At 29.3% G+C, this 28,000-nt stretch overlaps 1 protein-coding gene across 1 annotated transcript; it reads right to left on the bottom strand.

The window, feature by feature from the left end:
- Positions 1–4: 4 nt before the first annotated feature.
- On the bottom strand, positions 5–27,965 carry LOC111639457 (zinc finger protein 593-like). Its single transcript, XM_023385350.1, has 3 exons — positions 27,681–27,965; positions 25,504–25,566; positions 5–200 (listed from the first exon to the last, which is right to left on the bottom strand). Exons 1-3 carry the CDS (start codon positions 27,866–27,868, stop codon positions 62–64), a joined length of 390 nt encoding a protein of 129 aa, XP_023241118.1. The 5' UTR covers positions 27,869–27,965; the 3' UTR covers positions 5–61.
- Positions 27,966–28,000: the final 35 nt, after the last annotated feature.

Below are 28,000 nucleotides of genomic sequence, written 5' to 3'. Positions count from 1 at the left end.
ATTTATTAAATTAGATCAGGAATAGAATTAATGTATTTATTTACAAATCAATAAATCTTTTTTAAGTAGTACACATTGCTTCAGACTTAACATTTGGTTGCGTTTCCACTTTTCTTGTTTTAAGCTGAACGTAATTACCCATGCCTGCAGCAGCTTCTGCTTCTTCCTGAGAATATGGTTCTACTTCTAAAGCTTTCAGCCTAAAAGAAAAATAAAAATGTTACAATTAAATCTGAACAATTTTTTAAATGTAGAATGACTTCATATAATTTATAATTCTAAATATCATTGCTTTTAAATTCCTTTACAGTTTCTACAGATAATTAAAATTTATGAAAAATTTAAAATAAACATTTGAGAATTTAAATATGATTTTATACAGAAGTAAATGTAAATACTGTAATATTTTTGAATTTTTATACATTTATGAAAATTTGATAAATTTAAAAACTAACTTTCTTTAGAATTTATAATATATATAAATTTTATGAACAGGATTCCTACTCAAATTTTTGTTTTAAATTCCCTGACACTCACATCCCTTACAGTGATGGCACATTGACAAAAAAAAAAAAAAAAAAAAAAAAAGCATTTGACTTACTAAGCACATATGCTATTGCTTCTTCCACTTGTTAATTAGTTATTTTTTCTAATTAACAGTTACATATTTTTTATAATTGCTGAATTATTAAAATTAAAAATCAAATGTTTTATTAAATTAAAGTAGTTTATCCTGTTATTAATTCACAACCATAAATCTATGTGGCTTTGAAAAAAAAAGAGAGAGCTATTATTTATTATTCATTAACAAATCCTGTATAATCTAGTACTGTACAAAAATATATATTTATTAAATTTATCCCTTAGTAAATTTCCTGAACTTTAAAGATTATTAATAAACTGGAAAAAAATAGGAATTGTTTTGTTTTATAATCAAAATTATTAAAATAAAGAACATATACAGTATTAGCATTTAAATTAAAATTATTTATCACTTTTTTTTTTAAATCAGTTCATTAACATTTGCCCTCAAATTGTGTGTGTAAATGATAATTGTGAGGAATTCGAAGAGAGTTAAAATATTTTTAAAAAATTTTTAATCAATGTTAGATTATTAAGAGTATTACAGACTTTTTCTCAAATTCATAATACTGCATAAGTTACATACTAAACTGAAACTCTTTAATATATATATGCACACAATAACACCTTTCATACTTATTCCAGCAACTTTATTCAGAAATATGAACATTTTCCATCACCTTTAGTGGCCCTCTTCAGGGAAACATTCTGTAGATATGATTTTTTCAAAAAACATTCTACATTAACAGATAACTGTTTCTATCTTTTAAATGATTGATAAATGGAACAGCTTGTAACCTGAATACTGCATAATTAATACAGCTGTTTTAAAATTTACAAATGACAATTGATATTGCCTTATATTTGGGACAGTTTGATCCTCTGGCATTTCACAATGCTCTCCTTTCTGTTGCATTTTATAACAGTTCTTCACATATATAATCAATATTAGGTTTTAAAATTAATTTGCACTATCAGTAAAAGAAGTAAATGTCTTTTAATACAGTCGACCCCCCTATAACGTGCGTTCCTATAACGGAAATTCCTATAACGTAGCGAAAAAATTGTGGCAACATTCATATAAAGGAGCTCCTAAAACGTCGTTTCGCGACAAGATTGATAGAATCTGGACCAATAGTGGATGAGCAGCCGAACTACTTTCCTCCGCCCTGCGCCACGCTACGGAGCGGCTAAATTGAGTTTGCTATCGTCTGCACAGTATTATATATAAATTAGGTACTGTACATATAATTATATATAAATTAGGTACTGTATATATAATTATATATATGCTTTCCGCCGCCTGGCGCCATGCTACGGAGAGTTTAGGCTAGTAAGTTGAGTTTATTATCGTCTGTACAGTATGTAAATTAGGTACTGTAAGTCTAATACAGCACTAATTTTATACATTTCTTACGAAAGAAACATTTCTTATTCAACGGCCATAAAAATTATTTATATTAATGATGTCTCCAAAGGTCAAGTTATTTTTCTGCGAAAAATTCGTTATCAGAAATCGCGGCTGTCGTTTCGTGTGCTGTTCCGCGACGAAAACAAGCTTTGAGCAACGGCGTAGTCGAACGGTACACACTCGGTAAGTAATCCTATAATTTTTTGTTTATAGCATAGTTTATACAGATTATTCCCAAAAAATTATACGTGTTTTGGAAATGTTGAGTGGAATTAGTCTAGAATCGGTTAATTTTATAGAAGAAAACCTTTCAAACAGCCTTAGTCTGTAAACTTCACACCTATCAGGCTGCGACTGGCTCATGTATTTAATTATTCCTACAACGTAAAATTCGATTAACGTGGAACGTATCTAAGCGTTATAGATGTAATTGTATGAATATTAAACAAAATAAAAAAAATAAAAAATACACAAAGTGATTACAATTTTAAGGTCTGATTTTGAGTGATTTTAAAATATCATCTTACAACAGATTAATAAGTCTTATATGTTTCAGAAATTGTCAACAAAAAGCATAGGAGTTATCAAGCTTCAAACAGAGTGAACAAAATCATGTCCCTCCCACACAAACATCCATACATATAGAAATTACCCTTGAATATTTGCATTTCTCAACATTTCAAGGTGTCCTAAGTAAAAAAAATGTAAAAATCTAGGGAGGGGGCATTTTTTGCCAGATTGCCACACTTTCCCTCTGTTTAACAACTGGGAAAGTAAAGATGCAGGATTATAACATCTTAATTTTGGTACTTCAGCATTTCATTTCTGTAATAATTTTTCAAAGAATCACATACTGTACAAAATTTAAAAGCTGTCATACTTATTAAACTGCAATTTGAAAAAATTGTAGATTTATAAATTCCCAATGTCATCTTTATTCTATTATAGTCAATTAAGACCTATCTTATTAAAAAAAAAATTCCACTGTCATCTGTCTTTCCTTAATCTTGAGAATGGAGTTAGATAGATGAAAGACGAAACCAGATATTGTAACCTTAGGAGAAGGTCCTGATTAACTATATATGAACTTTTGATGCAAACCAAAAGTCATGTTATTTCAATTTGAAAATTTTTCCCCAAAAGGTGTTAGACAGATGATCAGCACAACTTTGCTGTTAAAGGAAAAGTATGATGTACAGAAGCAAGCCACTACTAATGAGGTGGGGAGCATATTTTTTAAATTAAAAAATATAATTAAAAAATTTCAACCCAGCATTACCTAAAACAAGCAATTATTTATTGTGACATCATCACAATGTCATTATAAATAACTGCTTGTTTTAGGTAAAAATTTATTAATAATTATATCCAATTCCATACTATATTTTTATTTATAAATTAAACTAAAATTCCTATATTTTTTTCATATCTATTACATATACTATTCATTTATCTAAAAAAAAACTATGGAAGTCTACAGAACTTTCTCTCTTTAAGAAAAGTTTAATATAATTTAATAATATGCCAGGCAAAAGTATTTAATATTTAATTATTAACAGAGCACATTATAGCTTGATTTAATCCAGCAGATTATTTGCCTTAATCAAAAATCAAGCTAATAGATGTTTATATTTGTAAAATAATTTCAGCACTATTAGCTTAATTCTTTTTTATAGTTTCTAAATATGAATTTTATCTTGACAAACTAATTTCTTACATTTAGTAAATGCTTTCTTATTGTGGAAATTAATTTAATAACATGATGATTGAATTTATAAATCCAATAAAAATAATTTTTATTTCATAAGAAAGTTTCTATCTACATGGATTTTTGTCAAGCACTAAATATTTTATATATAAAATATTATTTTACAAAGCTTTTAAAGTCAATACAAATATGAAACTAACTTTTATTGTCAAAAATGCTAAAGAACTATAATTAAAAGAATTAATTAGTTCTTACAGAGCTATAATTTTAAAAGTAGCCTTTATGAAGACATATCTTAACTCTATGTAATACGTCTCTGTAATCCAACAAATGGTAGACGGACTCTCAGCAAATTTTCAGTTAGGAACTACAATTTTATTCTCAAAATTGACAAATGCATTTCAGGTTGGCACAGTACATTACAACCCCTCCTCAGTGTCTTGAAGATAAAAAATTGTGCATGGGAAACCAACACAACTATAACACCAACACATGTTATACATCAATACATCATAGAGGTATTGTACAAATTATTGCAATTGATTAAAAGAAAGGTGCTAAGGTTTTACTTGGTGTTTTTTTGTAAATTATTGTTCATAAACTGTTTATATCACTATATATTTTAACATGATGAGGTATTAAACACTTTAAGTGCTCTTTGAGCTTGTACGATACCTCTACAATGTATTGATGTATAACATGTGTTGGTGTTATAGTTGTGTTGGTTTCCCATGCACAATTTTTTATCTTCAAGACACTGAGGAGGGGTTGTAATGTACTGTGCCAACCAGAAATGCATTTGTCAATTTTGAGAATAAAATTGTAGTTCCAAACTGAAAATTTGCTGTGAGTCCGTCTACCATTTGTTGGATTACAGAGACGTATTACATAGAGATCAAATATACAGCAATCCAGTTATATAATAACATATCTTAACATTGATAAAGTCATTAAATCATAATGTATAGCTTTAAAAATATTCCTGTAGGTAATTGTAAAATTGAAAATTAATTTATATTCTGTACACATAGAGGTATTGCTTTTAAAATTTTTTTTTCTTAAATAGCTTTGTAATTTGTGAAAATATAGTGAAAATAATATTTTCACAAATTTTGAAGATAAAGTCAGAAACTGGATAGATATGAAAAAATTATAATAAAGAAATAAGTAATTTTCAGAGTCAATGTTTTCTTCTATTCATTCAAGCATGAACAGAAGAACATTGCTGTAAGACTGATCATAATCAAGGCAACTGATAAAAGCGTCTTATGATAAGTTTCCTAAACATCATGTGCTCTTCAATCAATATAATTACATGTTACCTTTTGAAGAGGTCAATAATAAAAATAAACTACTATCAACTTTTAAAATCATTCATAATTTTATTTAAATAATTCAAAAATATATTTTTTTTGAATATAAAATATAATTGTTTTTTCTTTCTTGAATTACAAATTATGGCTGTCTTTTTATTAAGTATTATTTTATGCAAATCACCAGTTTTTTTTAAATAACATTTCAGTGATAAAAAAATTAAATAACAATTTTATATGTCAAAGTTTTTGATGTTTGGTGACATCAAATAATGTCATCTGTTGCAATCTATATAATGATGTAGATTGCAACAGATTAATTCATTTAACAGTTTTATTTATTAAATTCATACTTGATCAAAGATATCCATGATGTTAATTACAGGTATACCTTGCCTTATGTCGGTAATTGGTTCCAGGAGAACGACTTAAGTCGAAAAACGACGTAAGTCGAATTTACTTGTCTCCGAATCTACTTACCACTAGGCTAAACCATAAATTACCAATTCCCATTCTGTATTTTATTTATTAATTCATTTTTAATAACATATGGTTAATAAGGATCTATTTTCAGCTTACAAACAAATAAATTTTAGTTTTTAATATAGTACAGAAAAAAATAATTTAAATTTACGAATGCATGTACTGTAAATACAGTATATACTTGTAAATGTATATATTATAATATGATTTTATGTGCTTTAAACATTTTTCTAGTGATATTACGACTTCAATATTTGTGACAGACAGACGTAAAGTCGAATAAAATGACTTAAAGTTGATTTTTATTTTTCCATATACTTTTTTGACAAACGACATATAATCGGGAACGACGTAACTCGAAACGACATAAGTCGAGGTATACCTGTATTTAGGATCACTTATCAATAGCATATATTAGAATAAAAATATAAACATTGAAAAAAGGGCAAAATTTTAAAATTATGGTTTCCAAGAAAACCTGTATGAAATTAGGTTATTAAAAATCCTTAATTTTGAAAGGCGCTTTTCATGCTTAAATGATCAATATTCTTATCATAAGATAAAAAAAACAATGCTTTTATGAAACAATTATACTATTACAACACTTTCTAGTACTTTCAAGGTACTTTGCTCATCATCATGGAAAAGAAAAGTCAAAATTCTGTTGCCATGAGAGCAATATATAGGGAAAGAATTGTAGTAAGTACTCCCATGATAGTCTATGTTTCATTTTCTCCTCATGATAAGCAAAGTAGCTCAGAAGTACTAGATATTGTTGTAATAGTATAAGTTTCCATTAAAACATTGATTTTTTTCATCTTAACTTATGGAATCAAATCTATTTACTCTTTTATCACAAGCAATCTTTTGTGTATGTACTTTTTAATTAGTGAAGTTATGAGCTTTTCTTTTCACAACATACTTCTCATGCTTGAATGGTCTTTACATATTTCACTTTTAATCTATCTTTTCTTTCAAATTCATTCATTTAACATCTTAATAACAACATTCTTGCAACAGTACCCTTCTGATCTATCACCACTAAATATTCTATAAATAGAAAACTATCATTTTCAATCATAGTTTAGGATATTCAAAAATATGTGAAAACAGATTCCTTGAATCATAATTATAAAATGAAATGAATGAAAAAAATCCGCTCCTTCAGATTACAATTTCTTTAGTTTTCTTAATGTTTTCTCACAAACTTGTTCAATGGAGTCATATACATGCATACCTTGCTTTAAGGCACTTTTCTAATACAACACTTTTCAATTATATTCATGCTTATTTTTACTACTTCTTTGCTCTTCAGGGTGCTTTTGGGGATTGTTTTATATATTAATTTTGTTATTTTACACTTAGTAAATGGATAGTAAAAATATGATTTTAAACTTTTATATGCACTAGCAAGTGAAAAAAAAAAAAAGATGTGTATTAGCTTTATGGCAGTGATATGTCTGTTTATGTACAAATCCAAAAACATTTGAATTACAGGAAATATCCTACGAGTCAGATATTAGCTTTTTATCAAATGCCAACGATTGAAAAATTTTGTACTGTGTATGTTAGACTCAGACAACTAGTCAAAAAAACAATCTAAAAGTTTACCATCTGAGCTAAGCCAACTTAATAGCTGCTGAAGAATTTAATATTTTTAATGATAGCATATAACATTGATGCCTTCTCTTGTACACAACTAACATTGTGATTGTTTAATGAAAAATAATAGTTAACATTTCAATTATAATACTCAATGTTTCGAGTTAATAAGCCAACAACTATTATATCAGGCTATTACATCACAATTATTTTAAATTAATTACTAAATAATTTGTCACTAGTAGAGGCATTAGGCATAATCTCTTATTGAATTNTAATGAAAAATAATAGTTAACATTTCAATTATAATACTCAATGTTTCGAGTTAATAAGCCAACAACTATTATATCAGGCTATTACATCACAATTATTTTAAATTAATTACTAAATAATTTGTCACTAGTAGAGGCATTAGGCATAATCTCTTATTGAATTTAATAATCATAATTAAATTAAATAATTTACAAAATTCTGTAAAAAAAAGAATCGGCCTGGGGTGGCACTTGAATCTCAAAACTTAGTATCATCTCAAACACAAAATGAATTTCTTCATCTTGAATGATTTGAAAAAATAAAGATATAATTTCTTTCCCTTTATTTACTGCTATATGCTATGTATTGTACCTCAACTCATTTTTTTCTTGTATTGTCATATTATTTTAAACACATTATCCATCAAATTTAAATATCCAAATCTCCAATCCTCAACTGATAATGAAAATGTAATTGGTGATTTACCATATCTAGCCAAAATCTATGAGAAATTTCTATAATAATTATTTTTATAATCACCCTTTTGCTTAGCTAATGTTTCTAGCTTGCCCTAAAAATTTTTTAAGCTTTTTTTAAGCTTTTTGCTTAAAAACAGAAGCTCTGACTAGCTTTGTCTATAGTTCCAAAGTCATGATGACTAGGCCACAGCAGGTTAATGGACCTTAGCTGCCAATGTAACTTTGAAATTTTGCCTCTCAAGAGTCAAATTGTTTGGGAGTGCAGCATAAAAACTTGGTAAATGCCACTTAAGACTAAACACAGCCATACAAACAATAGCAAACAAATACGATGCTGAATTAAACCTAAAAGACATAACCTTCAAAAAGACAAAACAAAAAAATTAAAATTTATGCTTTTGCATGTAAATAATGGTTGCTAGGTTTAACTGTTAGCAGCATGATCTTTCTTAATGCAAAATCAAAATTTATTAATGCTTTTTGTTTTTTTTTTATTTTTAATTGTTATGACTCAGAATATCTTAGAGTTCTATTTTTTTTAAATCTTTTTTAATGTTTACATTATTTTGCCTTCATGATAGATACAATTCATATTTCTTCGATCAGACAATGAAATTAAGTTATTAAATAAAATGCTCTTTTTTTCATATGATTTCCTCTTTTTACAAATTACAAAATTTTTGTAATACTTTTACATTACATCAAATGAATTTCAAATTTCTCAGCATGAAAGATTTCCTGTTTTCATTATGATTCAGTTTTTTGTTTATTAATGTCATACTCTACTTGTATCTTGATTTCATAAGACTAATAATATATTATACATAATTAATAAATAATTTTAAATTATATATTTGAAAATATTATTAAAATCACCATCAATATTATTATATTTTAATACTTTTCAATTTCAATAACTTCTTAACTATAATATTGCTTTATTACAAATTTATTAGAAAACAAACACTAAAGTTTTGATTTATTAAGGATTTTAGATTGTTGTAAGAACATTAGTTCATAAAATAATTCAAATTCTTACATTTATTATTATTATTAAGATGAATAAGAGATTCTATATTCAACATAGTTGTTCAGAATTCTGAAATCTTAATAATTTAAATTATTCTAAAAAGTTGCATCATTGGAAAGTATAGAAAGTTAAAAAATTTCAGAATTATATTGTAAATAAAAAGTAAAATGTATAAATAAAATTTTATGAATAAATATTATGCACAAATAAAATGTATAACAAATTATTATACATATTGACAAAAAAATATACAGGTTATTTCAAAATGATCTTTGGAGTTTCAAGAAGTCACTGTAAGAGACTGAATTCACATGAAAGAGGGCAGCACTGGATGAAACAGGAACTCAAGTTTGTTCATGCAAAATCTGTCATTAGTTAGATAAAAAGTTGCCAGAGCATTGGATAGAACACGCATCTGAAAATAACCAATACTTGATGCTATGGATCTCAAGATCACTGGACTTCACACTGTGTGATTTCTATTTGTGGGGTTACATAAAAAGTGTAGTGTTTGTCTCACTGTTGCCACATGATATGATCAAGCTAAAAAATCTAGCAATGAGAGTTGCATAACTTTCCCGGCTGTTATGAGTTTTTATTAAAAAAAGATTCTATATTATTAAGCCAAAAATAAAACTGTGTATGGCATCATCTGTTATCAGATTTTGTTATAAAAACTTTTATATTTTTAATTATTATAAAATGTCAAAAAGCTTAATTTTGAGGGTAGGGGTGAGTTCTATAAAAAAGTGTAAATGTTAATAACAAATAAAATCTTCATTAAGTCCTACTTTTTCTTGAGATACATGACCCTCCTCTATCTCCCACCCTCTTAACCTTTCACCACCAAAATTTAAAAGCATTAATGCCCCTGATATAAAAGCCATCATGCCAAATTTTGTTTCTTAATCTTTACCCCATCCTGAGATATTAGTGTTATTGTATCAATATATGCCATGTTACCTGTGGTGCTCATATTAAACATTTTGAATGTTAAAAAAAACTGCTTGAGTTCCTGCCCTATCCTGTCCAGTACTGGTTTTGTTCAGGTGAATTCAGTACTTCTCTTGCAGTGACCTTTGGTACACCAAAAAGCATTATGAAACAGCCTGTATAATAATAAATTTTTATGCATTTTTTGTTAATCTTACTTTTTTAATATGCATTAACTTGCTTTAAATGTTTTGATTTCATTCAGCAATGTATAATTACAATTATTATATACAGAAACAGTTCATTAATAGTATTATGGAATAGCTTCTATCATTATCCCATTCAGACATTCCAACTCAATCAAGCAATCTACCAACTATATTAAACTTCCCACTGGTAGAATAATTGGTTGAAATGTCCAATAGACACCAATTTGATAATCAAAAGTTAATTTTAAACTTCTTCAGCTATCTGAAATTACTTGTTTATTTCCTTGTAAATTTTTTCTTTTTAAATAACTATAATTATTTTCTTATACAGTAAAACTTGCTAATTTGGACTTTAGCAATTATTACTTTAATCTTATACAGATGTATCAAGAAGTGATCAAGGAACAGTTAGAAAAGGATTCATTAACAAAAATTCAGGGCTGTGGAAATGTGTAAAAATCTACTGACTCCGACTTCAACTTTGCCTTACCATCTGACGTCTGACTCTGACAAGGGCAGACTTGTTAACAAAATAGGCCCAGAAATTCTGTCATACATGACCTTCAATAAATATAGTTCTAATAAAGATAGAATGTAGAAACTTTTTATTCCAAAGCTAAAAGACCCCTTTAAGTAAGAACACAGTCAATATATAAATATGTGCTCGATAATTTTTACTTTTCCAGCTGTTATATATAACAGAGGAAATGTGTAGCAATCGGTCAAAAAATGACCCCTCCCAAATTTTACATTTTTGGACTCAGGAAAGCTTGAAATGTCAAGATATGCAAAAGATTTGGTTTTTCCCCCTGTATGTATGGATGTTAGACTGTGTATGGGGGGGACGATTTTGTTCACCCTGTTTGAAGCCTAATAACTTCTGTGGTTTTTAAATCAGAGTCAGATGGTTTAACACAGGAGTTATTAAGCTTCAAAGTGGTTGAACTAAATCATGCCCCCAATCACATTCAAACATCTTAACAGGTTTTACTGTACTGTTATAAAATGACAAAATGCTTAATTTTGAGGGTAGAGATGAGTTTTATTTTTAAAAAGATTGTGAAAGCTAGTGCCAAATTTTGTTTCTTAAACTTCTTCTTAAAAGTCTTTCTTAAACTTTAATTTCTTTATTTTCTGTTCTGAGATATTAAACAATATCTCAAAACAGGGAATAAAGAAATTAAACAAATTAGATGCCAAAACACACTTGTGCAAATTTTTCCCCTTTAATTGACTTTTTTTTGGGTTGGGGAGGTCTCCAAATGTGTAGATTTGCAAAAAACTTGGAGGGTCAAATTTGGCATGATTCCAATACTTTTCTGTTTTATATACATAACCAGTTGGGAAGTAAAAAGGAGTCAGAGTTGGCAGATTTTTTGATAACTCCAACTCCACAACCCTGCAAAAATTAACTTTATTTTTTAAAGCCAAAATTAGTGAATTGTTGACAATGACAAGAACAATGCTACTATTACTTTTGCACTGTTAAAGTTTATCAAACACCACTGCTAAACCTTTATTTCCGGTAAGAAATGCTAAACTTATAAAAAGATCATTCCAGATCAACCACATCTGGGCCCTGGAGACATACAAAGCTTGCATGATGAGGAAGTATATTAATTTCAAGTAACTTGATATCATATGCCTGGTGATATGCATGTGAGGAGAATGGTCACCATAACCATTGCATATTATTCCCCTGTTGATGTGGTCTCCCATTAAAACACACGTAAGGGTGGGCCTCTGTCTATATACGTATAATTAATTTAATTCATTTTGGTTTAAATTTCAGTTCTTAATTACAAACTTGTTAAAAGAATTTGTATTTAAAAACATCCAAATCTCTACATTCCATAATTGGAACTCAAGTGATCCAAAACCTTAGGCAGATCTTGATTAAGATCAAAAACATTTGTTCATTTATGTATCATTTCTTACTGGAAGTAAAGGTGTTTACATGTACTGGTAATTAGTCTAGAAGTTTGTTTAAAGTTTATCAAACCATTGTATTTGTTCATGTAAAGTGCATAATAAAATTTGACTTTACATAACAATGACTTATGACTGTACATAATGTGCACACACAATATAGAATGCAATGTTATGGTATATAGATAAAAGTGATTCATTTCTTGTTGACTGAGTGTTATGTTTATATTGTAATATATTTCTGTAACAATATATTATAGAGAAACAGCATGAATCCTTTAGACAATCAGTATTTAGATTCTGACCGAATAAAGAATTATGCATCCTAAATATCTTGGACTGAATGTAAAAACAATGTCATAAGATGCAGATATTGAGTCATTGATATATTCAAAGTTGGTCATAATGTACTGTACATTAATTTAATACAAGACTATTATTATGTTGTACCAACAGTCAGATATTAGCAAGATAAATGACAACTTACCCTAGAGCTTTCTATAACAAATGGTTGAAGCGATAAGGCAAAACAATATAAGGGCAATCTGCCAAACGGGAGGAGCCAGGAAGACTTTCTATCTTAAACTAGTTCTCTTATTAGACATGTGAAGAAAATCCAGAAAAGTTCATTCTATAAAGCCAAACCATTGATCATGCATGAAACCCATTTCATGGGGACCAACTATCAGGGTATAGTAAATTTATCTACTTAGTTCATTGGTGGGCCACTAATAACAAATAAGTGAACAGTTTACAAGCAAGTGATATTCAGATGATGTCACAAAATAATACTTTATGTGAGACAACTTAGTTTGCATACCACTCATTCCTTCTGTTCATAAAGAGAGGATCTAGTTAATCTGAAAGAGAAAACACTGGGAATGGAATGAAAACTAAAAAGCTAATATTCTAATTGTATAAATAAATATAAAATTGCAAGGTTTAACAAAAGTAAAATACTCTACTTCTGTTATTCTTCTGTCGTTTGCTCCAGTAAGAGTCCAAATTCACAAGTATGGAGACTACCTTCCTATTGCGGAGGCAGTAGCCTCAAAAGAAACGTCGCCTCCATACTTGTGAATTTGTGGACTGTCACTGGAGCGAATGACAGAAGAATAACATAATAAAGAATAACAGATAAGAAAAGAATAAGAATAAAGAACGACAGAAGAATAACATAAAGGATAAGCAGAGTATTTTACTTTTGTTAAATGTTACAATTTTATATTTATTTATACAATTAAATATAATACCATAATTAAATGTAATGTTGGCCATGTTATATATTTAATATTTTTTACTTAAGCTAATATTCACTTCTGTAAAAATTGAGTCTGTAGAATAATAATTATCTCATTTATAGAGAATTCAGAATGTATTATCACTTCTCCAAAATCAAAGAAATGCACCATTACAGAAATTAAGAATTAATAGTATGGAATGACATTGTCACATGGCTACAAATTGCTATTTTTTTTTGCAGAGGCCATCTGACAACTCATACAGATGTGGACATGCCAAACCCTCTAACTCTATTCAAGGTTTTTCCAGAGTTCTTTTCTACAATTTTTTATATGGATAACAGCATGTATCCAAACAGACCTATGCTAATAAATATTTTTCATTAACATAAAGATATCCAATTTACTGGAACTGAATCATGCAAAACTTACTGTATGAACATAATGGGGAGACAAATTGCAGTTCACTAGCTTCCTCCCCAGAGTTATATTGAGTTCAAATCTATTCTTTCCAGACAGGATTTACTGCTATAAAATTCTCTTTCAACAGTATTCAATATAACATTAATGTGACACTTGTATCATTATAAGGTATTATTAAACACCTTACATAATCTTCTTCCACTAAAAAAAAAAAAAATGCCTTTTCTGAAACTCTTTCATTTCCTTTGCATTGTTTATGTATATCATATGTTGAATGCTTCTTCCTAATCATATATCTTGTCATATCATATTCTATCTGCACAACTCATTTTTTGCTGTATAGTAAACACTATACAGCAAAAAATATCCTTGCTATATTTCTCATTTTTCACATATCAAAAGTGCTTAATTTTTATAAACCAGTTTATATAGTATGTGCATTTATATTGAAGGAAAAGGTTGAGTTCTAGATCACTCTTCACACAAACCTACTGTTTATAACATTCAAAGATAAAGTAATTATTTTCTGTACAGGAGATGGCTTTCTAATTTGCTTTATGTAAACATTTTTGATCAATANCATTAACATAAAGATATCCAATTTACTGGAACTGAATCATGCAAAACTTACTGTATGAACATAATGGGGAGACAAATTGCAGTTCACTAGCTTCCTCCCCAGAGTTATATTGAGTTCAAATCTATTCTTTCCAGACAGGATTTACTGCTATAAAATTCTCTTTCAACAGTATTCAATATAACATTAATGTGACACTTGTATCATTATAAGGTATTATTAAACACCTTACATAATCTTCTTCCACTAAAAAAAAAAAAAATGCCTTTTCTGAAACTCTTTCATTTCCTTTGCATTGTTTATGTATATCATATGTTGAATGCTTCTTCCTAATCATATATCTTGTCATATCATATTCTATCTGCACAACTCATTTTTCGCTGTATAGTAAACACTATACAGCAAAAAATATCCTTGCTATATTTCTCATTTTTCACATATCAAAAGTGCTTAATTTTTATAAACCAGTTTATATAGTATGTGCATTTATATTGAAGGAAAAGGTTGAGTTCTAGATCACTCTTCACACAAACCTACTGTTTATAACATTCAAAGATAAAGTAATTATTTTCTGTACAGGAGATGGCTTTCTAATTTGCTTTATGTAAACGTTTTTGATCAATAAAATTTTAAATAAACATCTATCTACAAAAATCTATTAAATATATTTTTGATAAAAATAACTGCTTAACTAAAAAAGTTTTGTTTACATGTTACATATTGAATTCAGATTGACATTATTATGGTAAAATTTTGCATTTTGATATTTAAACATGTAATATTTTGTTTGTTTTATATATATATATTTGTTTTTCATTGAAAAATAATTAAATTTCAGAATAACAAATATAATAGAAATTGAGTAAGGTTGAAAGAGTTTGTTAGACAATTTATTAAAAGTTTTTAAGTTACCGGACTTGAAGGTTCTTCAAGAGTTATCATTAGCACAGGTAATTAAGTTGGAAGATATCTTTATAATAAAAATTTTCATATAGTTATGTGTTTGGAATGCATTATATTGCAATATAAAATTACATTTCTTTCATATTTTAGATACAATATTTAAAAAGTTACAAACAAAAAAGTTGAGTTTTTATTATAATTATGTATGTTGTTATATTTTTAACTATAAATAATATTTCACATTTATAATTTTGTCATAATTAACTTTTATTATATAAGCAACAATATTCAATATTCACAATACTGAAAGTTTTCAGAGTGATGTGATCATTTTTATTTTTATTAAAATATCAAATTACGAAAACAAAGATACCATATTACCAGATCAAATTTCAAAACTTGTTATTTTTTCTTTTATAAATATAAAAATAAAAATATTGCTTTACAGACAAGTTATTCATTATAAGTTATTATAGTGTTGTAAAGAACTATTGAAAAAATTGACAAATATGTTGTTAATTAAGCATACTTCAGTTCTAAAATCTAATAAAAGTGCATACATTATTTGATTCCTTCAAAACATGTAATAAATCTAAGAATGTAATTTTAAAATCAAACAATGATTTTAAATTATTTCTTTCAAACAAATAGTTTAAAAATTTTTAACTAGAAATAAGTTTATAAAACTGATGTCCATTTTATATATTATTCCATTAAATACAAAATCAAATAGATAAAGCTGTACTGCAAGAAGCTAAACAGTAACATTTAGTTTCAATTATTTTTATATTTTAAATAAACTATAAAAATATGTAAAAAATTCATTGGTAAAAATCAATTTAAATTACATAAAGCTAACAAAATATGATAACTTTACTGACAAATATGTCAAATTATTAATTACTAAAACAGCACAAAAACAGTCTAGTAAAATATGGTAATCTATAAGAACAAAAATAAGAATAAGAATAAAATTGATATTCTGAACCTTAAACATGTGTAACATTGCTGCTTTAGTTAAGCAATGAATCTATGGTGTTAGAACAGAATAAAAACTTCAAAAATTCAAACACCGTGTCATATGACAATGTGTGACTTATTTTGTATTTTATTCATTTCAAGAAGATTACAACAGTTTAAACATATCTTATAATTTTCTAATGTTCATAATAAATCAGGGCTGTGGAGTTGTGTAAAAATCTACTGACTCCGATTCCAACTTTGCCTTACCATCTGACTCTGACTAGGAACAGACTTGTTAACAAAATAGGCCCAGTAATTCTGTCATCACATGACCTCATGATAAAAGCTTCAATAAATAGAGTTCTAATAAAGATAGAATGTAGAAACTTTTTTATTCCAAATCTAAATAACTCTTCTAAGTAATGACATAGTCAATATATAAATATGTATTCAATAATTTTTACTTTCCTGGTGGAAGGCTGCAATTTTGTATGGAAATGGATCACATGATCCAAATGGGATGCAGAAGGGCATTCATGCATACCTCTACTCCCAAAGCATTGATCATGGAATTAAAACTTATAAAACAGGTAGCAGGGCACATGATTATACCAATGTTATACAAAGATTGTGTGAGAGATTGTGAAAGTGTTACCGATATGCACAGACAGGCTCCACCCTCCAAACAGACCAGCTGATAGATAAACAAGAGGAGGCACTGGAAAGAATCCCTCTTATGAAATTGATGAAAACTAGTAAACAATGACTCCACGTTCATTATAAAACACATAACATCAACCTTATTCAAGGAATCTAAATATAAAAATATTTGTTTTTGGGAAAAATTTCCTCCTAGCTTCAACAGAATCATGCAAATACAGCTTAAAGCATTGACAACAACTAAGAACTTTCAAATTTTCAGTTCTCTCAGACACTTTAACATCCAAATTCAACCATTCTACAGTAACATAAAATTCAAATTCTCCAATAAATCACAGTTATAGATATATAGACCATATCTATATCTGCTCATTATTACATTGCTGTTTTCTTATAACTATCATCCATCCTAAATCATTCTTCTTACTCATTCCTTAATATTGCATCTTAATTTTATCATCATTACTTCTTTACTCTTATTAAATCAACACTCTCCTACTTTCCAATAATGTATCTGCAGATTGTGATTAAAAAGAAAGAAGAAATGATGAGAAAGTTAAGTTTAAATTAAGAAATGAGGAAGAAGAATGATATAGGATGGATGACACTTTTAAGAAAATAGTAACACAGTCAAGTCTGCATAAGTCAACACCGAAAGGGGAAGTGGAAATGTGTTGAGTTATCCGATATGACAACTAAAACAAAGTTGGGGGAACCACAAAATTACAATTAGGAAAATACAGTAATGCTTTATACAGTGCATGCAATGTATCTCTCTGACCATCCATCACTGGCACTAAATTGGTTTCTACTCCAAGTACCTCAGAGTTTCAGTTTCAGTATTGGCCCCGACACAGGAAGATTCGATGAACGAATTTGCTTTAGCCAATGTATCAGAGCATTTTCGACATCTTTGTACAATGACTTTCTCTGGGTTTTTTGAGACAGTCACAACAAAGACCCAAGAAAACGTTTGTTAATTTCCTCTTTTTTCTTCAAATTCCCACCAATGTTGTTCTTGGAAGGTTTTTCTTGTTTTGCAAATTTTGCTTGCAAAGTTTTATTACATTCAAATTCAGATACAAGTTCATATTTTTCCTTCAGCATAAGCATTGCTAGGTTTTGGATACTCATTTCTTACAGAAATGTGAAACACTTGCTGCAAATAATGCCTGAATGGGTGCGTTTACTTTTAGCTCCGATCTTGCCCCTAGTGTGCTCAGCCTGTATACTTTTTGTTAGCTACCAATGAGCATGGCATTTACTTTTTGCACCTGTGACATCATTGCTAGCATTCCTAGTGTGCTTGGCATGCTTGGAGAATTTACAATGAGCTTGGAGTTTGTTCAAAGATGGTGGCATCCATGTACGATGTGACTGTAATTTTACCGGACGGAAGAGAAGTAAAACTTCATGTTAATGAAGACATTTGTCGTCAGATGATGGAAGGTAAGTAAAAACAGATTCCTAAGTGTATAATTTTATATCATAAATCCTATTTCGATAACAGAGGAATTTGATTAACTTCATTACAGATGTAAATTATGCCAGAGAATTGGCTTTGAATACTATTTCCACTGCTTCAGCTCGACTGAGTATTCCTGCTGGTAAGTCAAATTTTGATTTCGAATGAAATCGTTGACAGGATAAACCAATAAACTAAGATTAGCGCTGATTGTTAAAAAATTTTAGAATTTTTAACCCATTATAAGTGCTCCATATGCTAAATGTTTTCTATCTTTTATTATAGAGGAACCCTGTGACTTCCAGTGGCCCGAAGCCAGGATCATTCAATTGATTTCACTGTATAATGAACATAGGGAGAAATTTGAATTACCTCAGTATACAAATATTCAGATTGTACTGCTTGCCAAATTAACATTGTACCTGTGAACCTTTCATAAATAATTTCTAACAACCTTCTTTAATATTTTAGATATGGAGAATGATTACAAACAAATTAAATGAAGAGGAATTTTCAGTCACTCAAGCCCAGGTTGACACCAAATGGCAGGGACTGAAAAAAACATTTAAAAAAATAAAGCTCCACAATTCTCAATCCGGTAACAACCAAAAACATTGGAAATTTTATACTTTAATGGACGATGCCATTGGGAGACAGCCAGAGATATCTCCTGTAGCTACTTGTAGCTCCTGTTGCTACGGATGGAATGAGAGTGAATCCACACTTAAGTTCACTTGGGTCTTCTCATCTCATTCCATCATCCCCATCTCCTGTTGCGTGCACATCATCCCCATCTCCTGTTGCGTGCACATCATCCCCGTCTCCTGTTGCGTGCACATCATCCCCGTCTCCTGTGGCATGTACATCATCCTCATCTCCTGTGCCCTCTTCATCTACATCCGCAATCAGTTCTTGTAAGAGAAAAATAGAGAGCAGTGAATTGGTGAAAGTCTTAAATGACATAAGAAGAGAAGTACAGGAAAGGAGGGAGGAAAGAAAAAAAAGAGCGTAAAAAGCTCCACGAAATATTAAATAAAATTTTAGAGAAATTATAAATTTCTTTTTTTTTTTTATTGAAAACAAAGTTTTTGTTATTTCATATAAAGTAAACATAAGTCAGCTGTATCAAAAAGTTTATGAAATAAAGATTACCTCAAAAATATAAAAACTCGTTTTTAATATTTTTGATGTAATCTTTATTTCATAAACTTTTGGATGTACTATACCTTAATTACTTAATATATGATTTATATATACAAAAAGTTACATTACGGAAAGTTATATAATACATATACATACTAAAAGTTATACAGTGGGTGATCAGATAACAAACACTTTCTCAAAAGATTTTTTATTCAGACAATAAACACCACATAACACATAACAAACACAAGAAGCGACATAAAATAATGAATTCATTATTTTAATACATTTTTAGCATTTCTTTTTATGTTATTAATGCTGTTTTCACCTTGCAAAAAGATTGTTTGCCAAATCACTATGCTTATTTTGTGCATCTCTTCTTGCTTGAACATTTTCAATTACTTCTGGCACTTCAACTAACCTTTCTTCTTCAATATTGGTTTCATCTCCTTCTAAGATACAAAAGTTGTGTGAAGAATGCATCCTTCCATAATTAGCATCACCATTAAGTCCACTCGCTGCATATCAAGAAGTTTGAAGTATCTAAACCGACTAACAAATAGCCCAAATGCTCTTTCAATCAAACTTCTACATTTGGAGAGCTTGGTGTTGAAATATGATTGAATTTCGATTAAATGACCATTGTCTCTGTATGGGGTTAATAAATATTTGTTTAAAGGATAGGCTGCATCATTGAGGAGGTGAGTGTCTACTGGAAATCCTACACCTTCATCAATTCTCTTAGATAATGTGGATCGATGATAGACAGTCATCGTGAACCGATCCTGCCTCTCCTATGTAACAATTTGTGAAGAGCAACTTCTCATTGCATATAGCCTGAAGGATAAATGAATAAAATTGTTTCCTATTATAATAGGATGAATGGTCATTCCAAGGGGCTTTAATAGCCATATGTTTTCCATCCACAACTCCAGGAAAACCAAACTTTTTCGTGTAATATTGGTTTGTTTTAAATGCCCGTTCTTGATTTGGCCAAGAAAGTATATCCTCTCTTTTATTCAAGTCCAAAAGTGCTGAGGAAAATTCATGCAGTATTTTCCAAGCTGTTCGTCTGCATATGTTAAAAATCGATCTGCAGCTAACCTGAAAATGAAAATGCATGTTAAGTTGCTACATAGCATTATATATACATACATCAATATAATTTGTATGTAATGCAATACACTAACTGCATTATACAGTCTGTTAATTAATTATAGCCACACTTTATAGTTTTCATTAAATTAAAAAAAATAAAGAATTTTTAAATGTAATTTAAAGTAACTTATTGTTAGTATTGAACAATTGCAAATAATTATTATAGCATGTCCAAAAGTATATATCATCAACATTTTACTGGTTTTCAGAATTGTTAGGAATTTAAGAGAAATGTAAATAATTTCATTCATAAATGCAAATTATTTTACACTGATTTTTGAAAATTTCAAAATTAATCATTATATTAATAATTTAAGAACAAAAATATATTTTTTGGTTTCCCAAAAGTATAGATAATAAAATTGCAAAATTTGAAGCATAAGAAACTTATAATTATAAAAATAAATGACATCACATAACACTTCTACTTTGTTGTCAAGTAGTAATTTAAATACTGACTCAAAACTTTCCAAAATTTCACATGGAAAAGAGTTTAGTAGGGAAGAAATTGCATGAATATGGAAATTAAAATCAGAAGGCTGTAATGTCAAGGAAATTGCAGTTTTAACAGATCTACTCCTGGAATTTATAAAATTTTGGAAAAATTTTATTTGGACCATATTTAGCTTCTGTATGTATTAATTTACCTTTAAAATATAAAAATTCAGTATGGTTATATTTAATTGACACAAAAAGATCAAGAATTTACAAAATTTGTGATGATGATAAAAGTTGTTAAATTCTGTTTTACAGTATAAATAAGTTATGCTTAAAGTTTCATTTAAAAATTCTTTATAGTCTTTTTTAATTTAAAAAATATATACATTTTGATAATTTTAACCACAATTCATATTATTAACATGAATCTCAATTAATGATATAGATCTGTACTTTACCTGAACAGATTTCATGATTCGATAACAAGTAGAGACAGCACAATATTTTTTTCTCCATCGTCAATGGACATCGTCCTCTTGAATTTTGTTTGTTATTAAGTAAGGGTGCTAATTTTAATATTAAAATGTCCACAGTTGTTCTATTCAATCGAAAATGTTCCTGAAAATCCTTCGATCAGTATCTTGGCACGGTGTACTCAATATACCCTTTCACTTTCTCGACTGACTTGCTGTTTTTGCCACTAGATGCATTCACCTCAGCTTCAACTGCAGACATTGCACATTCTAACAACAAATCATCGTCTTCAGACTCTGAATCTAGCGACTGCAGTTGTGAATAATAGCTACAGCCACTAACACTAATCCGGAAGCTGCCATTACTGTGTATACTTTTTCGAGCGTGCTAGTATGACGTCAGGCTGCGCTAGGTGTCAGCTCAGAAAGCTTGGAAGCTAGCAAAAAGTAAGCACACCCAATGAAAGGTAAGAAAATGCAAAATTGGATTCTGCTCTGGTGTTAAGCTGTGGTGTGAATGCATTTTTTCAAGAGTGGAGTTGACTTACCAGACATCTAAATAATGTGGAATAGAAAAAGTATGTCAATTTATCCAGTGGTGACGAGTTAAACGGTGTCGAGTAAACCAGTTTTTTAACGTTGTATGTAAGTTGGCCAGAACCACAGAAAACTGACTACTTAACTGATGGTGTCTAGTTACACCTACGATGACTTATATCTGCTAAGGAACAGATGCAGATATGATAAACAATGACTGGTTGGAGAATTTGAATTTTACTTTAATATAGAAAAATCAAATTTGTGTATTAAAGTGTTCAAAAGAACTCAAAATTTGAAAGTTTGTAGTTGTGGCTGTTACTTTTTGTGTTTGTTTGATTTCACTGAAGAAGGAGAGACTAACTGCCAAAAACATTTCAGAAATTAAATGTATTTAAATTCCTTGAATGGAATTCAATATATATTTCATAAAATTGGTATTTTTCAAAAATTCATCTCATTGACTTTCATATTTTTCTTCACAAGAAAAGTTCCAATTTTCATTATTTAAATTACCTCCTTCCATCTATAAGTCATTTTCATATTGTAAGGTTATCAACAGAATATCTTTCCTTGCTGATAACTTTACTATATATCAGAGCTTTGGAACCTGAGCCAGTCAGAGCTTCCAGTTTTTGTTGGCGTTATATACTCTTTAAAAAATTCTTGACTCCAGCTCCAAAACTATTTTCTTTTTGGGGGATAGGTGTTAATTTCTTTAGCAACTCACCAGAAAGTTTTGAGTTTTACATTTAGGAAATATTTTTAAAATTTTGTGAATCTAACTAAAAGTTCTCTAACAACTTACATTTCTAACATACAACCAAGAATATATTCTTGACATATCCTATTTATTTTTTCAGAAAATTTTATTTTAAATTAACTGTAATCAATAACACCATAAAACGGATAATTTTCTAGAACTTTCAAATAATAATTAAAGTGTTATATTAATTTTTTTTTTACATGTTATAACCTCTCTAATATAAGCTGGCAATTGTAAAAGTGAACTGAACTATTCTTCATTCAGGTAGAGGGGGTAATTGAAGTAAATTAATGGTGAATAATAGTTATTAGTTAATTGCTTATTGGTATCTCATTCCCTTTTCTATGGTTTCCTCTTCTTTAATTATTGTTTTATATAACTGAAAATAATAGTAAAATTACATATTGCTATATATAATCAAAAAAATCTATACTTCACTCTAAAGCCTTAAATTATTTTTCAGTAACAGTTAATTTGGAACAATTTTTTCAACTAACATTTTTGATCTTCAATTGGAGATCTTCTTTAAGTCTTGATTCTATATTCGTTGATGGAATGCTTAAATCAAGCAGTGATGTTTTTTGAAAAATTTTAAATAATTTTTAAACGCAAGAGATTCTCAGGATATATAAAATAGGAATAAAAGTAATGATAAATATATAAAATTACAAAGTATACAATTAAAATCAACATTTAAAGACTGTATAACAAAACAGAACTTTTTGTTATATTGACCCTAAGTTTTGTTACGTCATATTTGATCATATAGTCATATATGATAGTTAAAATTTATCCAATGTCCCTTTTTCAGATTTAAAAATTTTGATGCCTCTAGTATCTTGATGGAGTCAGCATGTTTTGATACTTTGATGATGATGGCCTTTTCAAGGAAGACTTGCAACTCATTATCTGTTGCTTATGTGACTAGGGCAGTGTTTAGTTTCTTTTTGTTGATATTGTGTTTGTGTTCAGCTAATCTTATTTTGAGTGATATTGTGGGTGGAACCAATATATTCAAGTTCATAGCCAAATCTGTCATCTTTCAAAGGAACTTTTTATACTCCCAGTACATTAATTAAGATTATTAGTCTTATCTTTTCCATTCTTAAGGATGTTAAAGATGATAGCATTGTGTCTGAAAGTTAGTCAACCCCCCTATAACACTGTTGATAATTCCATTTTATATGAATTTCATGTTGTATGACTCACTTAGATTTTACAAATACGTGAGCCATTCACAGCCTGGCACATGTATTTGTAAAATCTAAGTGACTCATACAATATGGAATTCATATAAACCAGAATTATCAACAGTGTTATGGGGGGGTCGACTGTAATTTTGTTTCTTTTAAGTTTGCTATTTCTTTATAGCAAACCTAACTGAAAAGTTCATGGTTTTGTTATATGGTCTTTAAATGTTGATTTTAATTGCATGCTTTGTGATTTTATATATTTATCGTCACTTTTATTTCTGTTTTACGAGGGTTTTTTTTTTCAACCTCCACTAATGCATGAAAAATATTGGAAGCATGTGAGACAGAGACAGGATGCACAACTAGTGAGTAGTATATTCCCTCACCACTTAGCATTGCACCAAGCTGTTTTAGACATTTGCTACTCTGCAGAAAACATGTAAACATGATGCTGCCAATCCAGTCTCCTGCCAACTGTGAAGTACAAGCAGTAATTCAATTTCTACAGGCCAAAGGGCTGAATGGAGATGAAATTCATTGAAGGATGTCTAATGTGTATGGTGAGAACCTTATGAGCTATGGATGTGTGTGTGAATGGTGAGGAAATTCAAACAAGGACGACAAGTTCATGATGAGGGCGGTCAAGAGAGGAAGTGTGTGATGACCGACAATTTGGTGGACAAAGAAGATCAATTGGTACGAGAAGGGAATCGGTTCACAATTTCTGAGCCCAGTGAAGAGTTTCCTCAAATTTCAAGGTTCACACTGTATACTGCTGACTGACAGTGTTAAAGGTTGGCTGAATGGCCTAGCAACAATGTTCTTCAACATGGGTATACAAAAGCTGGTGTCACAGTATGATGTCTGCCAACAAGGCAATTATGTGGAAAAATAGGTGAAGACTGTAACTACCTTCTACAAATAGAGTGGTTTTGTTCTTCGTTCTTGTTTTTTTATTCTAGGTTGGTGGAGGTTAAAAAAAAAAACCCTCATATATATCCCGAGAATCATTTAAAATTTTTCAAAAAACATCACTGTTTAATTTAAGCATTCCGTCAACAAATATAGAATCAAGACCTAAAGAAGATCTTCAACTTAAGATTGAAAACATTAGTAATATTCGAGTGAAGTATTTTACTATATCATTCCCATCCTATAAGTGGTGTTTTATCTCAAAAGATCTATTTCTAATGTTTACATAAAATGATAGAAATAGATTATAAATAAATTAACAAAAGTAAATGGCTTGAATAATGTATTTCTATCTCAAACAATTGTACTTAAAAATTAAATGTTTGACTGGAGGTCATATAATTTATATGGAGTGGAACAAAAGTCAGAGCCATGATCAGAACCTTTGCTGAAAAGCCCTACACATTTTGAAGCTTGAATCTTTACTTATACTCTACTTTCAAAAGAACTAGTATGGTATAGTGTATATTTATTTATTACATGCTCCAATAAAGCAGAAAGTTTTGTTCACATGAAAACTTTAAATTTTATTTAAATGTCAAGTGTTTTAATGTGACTAAAGGAATTTAATAATCATTGTTATTCTTCAAAAATGTAATATTTCTTTAATCTCAAAACATAGATTTTATGTTAAATATAATTGCATAGAAAAGATCTTACCTTCTTTTATGCACTTTTGAACGAAAATGCTTGGTAAGTGTTTCATTGTCAATAAAATATCTCCTAAAATATTAAATCATAAATGAGTTTAAATTATATTACAGAAATATAAGTAACACTAATTAAAAACAGAATAAAGTATAGTAAATATATATAATTATTTAACAAACTGATTTAAGACTATTAGGTTAGCAACATTCACTAATTAGATTAAGAATAAAAAAACTGCTTTCAATATTATTTTAGATATACTACAATTCTGAAATTTTGAAACTATCAAAAATTAGATATAAGGTCAAGATTTGTAACCTTATAGTGTAAGTTATAAGCAATTGCATGTTTTAACTCAAATAGTGTTGCCACCTTTTCAAAAATGCTGACCCGGAAAGCAGGTCAAGTTTGTTCGAACTGAAGTTCCTGATGCATGCGCAATGTCATTTTACAATGCAAAGAATAACGTGCATGCCGGTTCTAAGTCAGTTACAGTTAGGGACTAGGGACTTGTGTAGGAGCAACGTAAGTACTGTAACCTAAATTAAGAAAGAGCAGGTACAGATAACTTAGCTCTATTTGAGATGTGTACAATAATACATAAAAAAAAAAAAAAGACAGGTTGTGTGCCACACATCGGCATAAACAGACTAATATGGCAGAATTGCAGATGGGTTTCAGTGAGTGTGAGTTCTTTCTCTGTTAAAATAGTGTAAATTTGTAAAAATATTTGCAAGATTGCAAGAACTTTGTTTCATTGTAATTTCACAATTTCTACAAAATTCCTGGACAAAACTAATAGTTCACCTGAACAGTGAGTCAATTCCCGGACTGTCCAGGTGAAAACCGGACAGATGGTAACACTAAACTCAAACATGGCATGGAAATAGTATTGTGTGCTTAAAATGCATAGTGACATCTTTTATAAAAAACTAGTAGCCTGGGATGTCCCCTAGTGGGCATTATTTACAAATTTCCATGAGGCACGGTTCTTTTGACTTTTTTGTTCCTATCAATATGCTCTACAGCTCAAGTCCCAATGGTAAGATTTACCCTCCGAATGAAGAGGTGGTGACCCCCCAAACTGTAGCCCCTGTGCGAACAATAAAGTCAAAGGAACCATACCCCTACTCGCGACCCTTCGCGAGATATAAGCCCCTGAAATAATAAATTCCTATTACAAATATACTGAATTATTTATATTGTTATATTGACCAAATAATAATTTATTGGCCAAATGAATAATAATAATTCATATTGTTAATTTAAATAAGAATTAAAATTGTTAATTTGAACGTTTGAAATATGACACATGATAGGGGTGCCTCTAGTGTCCGTTATCAAACGGTTACAGGACAGACGGACACCCGTTGAATGGGTTATATATATAGATTTCTAAATACTATTAATATTAATTAATAAGACTATCATATATCATCATCATCCTTTATCAATCCACTGATGAAAGGATCTCCATGGTTTATCTAACTTCTGTGATCAGTTAACTTTCTTTTTCAAATTACTCGGTTAAAGTCCAGATACGTATACCGTCATGGCAGCTCATCTCTGATTCCAGCAAACAAAAGAAAGGAAACAGTGGGGACACACGTTCTAATCTAACCTAACCTATTCTAATAAATTACCATAATTATTACCAACCAAATTATTAGCCACCATGACGGTATACGTATCTGGACTTTAACCAATTACTCCTACCTAAAACATAAAACAGTTCACCATAATCTAGAAACCATACTACGTAACAAATCAAGATATACGCAAATGTCATCATCTACGTTAACTACGAAAACACCCGTGTCATCGAGATTTCCAGAAGCGTCGCCTTAGGGAAATACCTAAGTAAAATTCTACCATTTGAAAGTCTGCTTGCCTTGAAGAGTAGACCAGAATTGGATATCCAAAGTCGAGATAAAGATCTCAAAAAGTACATTTTATCTGGCAAAACATCTGACTTGTAAAATCTTTTAAATGCCTCTCTTTTGGGTTCTATTTCAAGGACAACTGTATTTTTGGTTATACATTCTATTTTGAATGAAATCATTTAGATTTTACATGTATCAATTATCCTTAAAAATACAGGTATATTATCCCTATTGAAAAATTATAATAACTGCTTTCAAAGATATAGATTATATTCAAAGTATATGTGTACAATATTCACTTACGCACAGTGAAGACAGTAAAATTGGGCATTTCCAACTTGATCGTGATCAATCTCCTGTTTTAACATTTTCGCGGCATTTTTCATATCGCTATGAATTTCATCCAGATCCTTCTTTCTTCTTTTTGTCTTACACTTTTTATGAAGAGCAGTATAACCTCGATTGTTCTTTTTCCTAGCGTAACGCCCCATAACCAAAGCTTTTAATCAAGTAAATTATTGTCACTAACAAACACGAAAGACCTCAACACAAGTTCAACATGCATAGTTTATTAAAGTGTTGCCAACCACCAAACGTACAAAATAATTGTATAAAAATTTAAA

This window comes from Centruroides sculpturatus, unplaced genomic scaffold (assembly GCF_000671375.1).
Source record: "Centruroides sculpturatus isolate CEXI.00-Female unplaced genomic scaffold, Cexi_2.0 scaffold1037, whole genome shotgun sequence".
Classification (NCBI taxonomy): domain Eukaryota; kingdom Metazoa; phylum Arthropoda; class Arachnida; order Scorpiones; family Buthidae; genus Centruroides; species Centruroides sculpturatus.
Note: the sequence above shows the minus strand (reverse complement) of the source record. Positions and strands in the feature narration are given on the sequence as shown.

Bases quoted from the DNA above. Each gene is read 5' to 3' on its own strand.
- LOC111639457 (XM_023385350.1), bottom strand. From the start codon at position 27,868: ATGGGGCGTTACGCTAGGAAAAAGAACAATCGAGGTTATACTGCTCTT. The intron at 25,567-27,680 runs GTAAGTGAATAT...TTAATATTTTAG, and splicing joins TTTTACTGTCTTCACTGTGC to GAGATATTTTATTGACAATG. The intron at 201-25,503 runs GTAAGATCTTTT...TTTTTCTTTTAG, and splicing joins TCAAAAGTGCATAAAAGAAG to GCTGAAAGCTTTAGAAGTAG.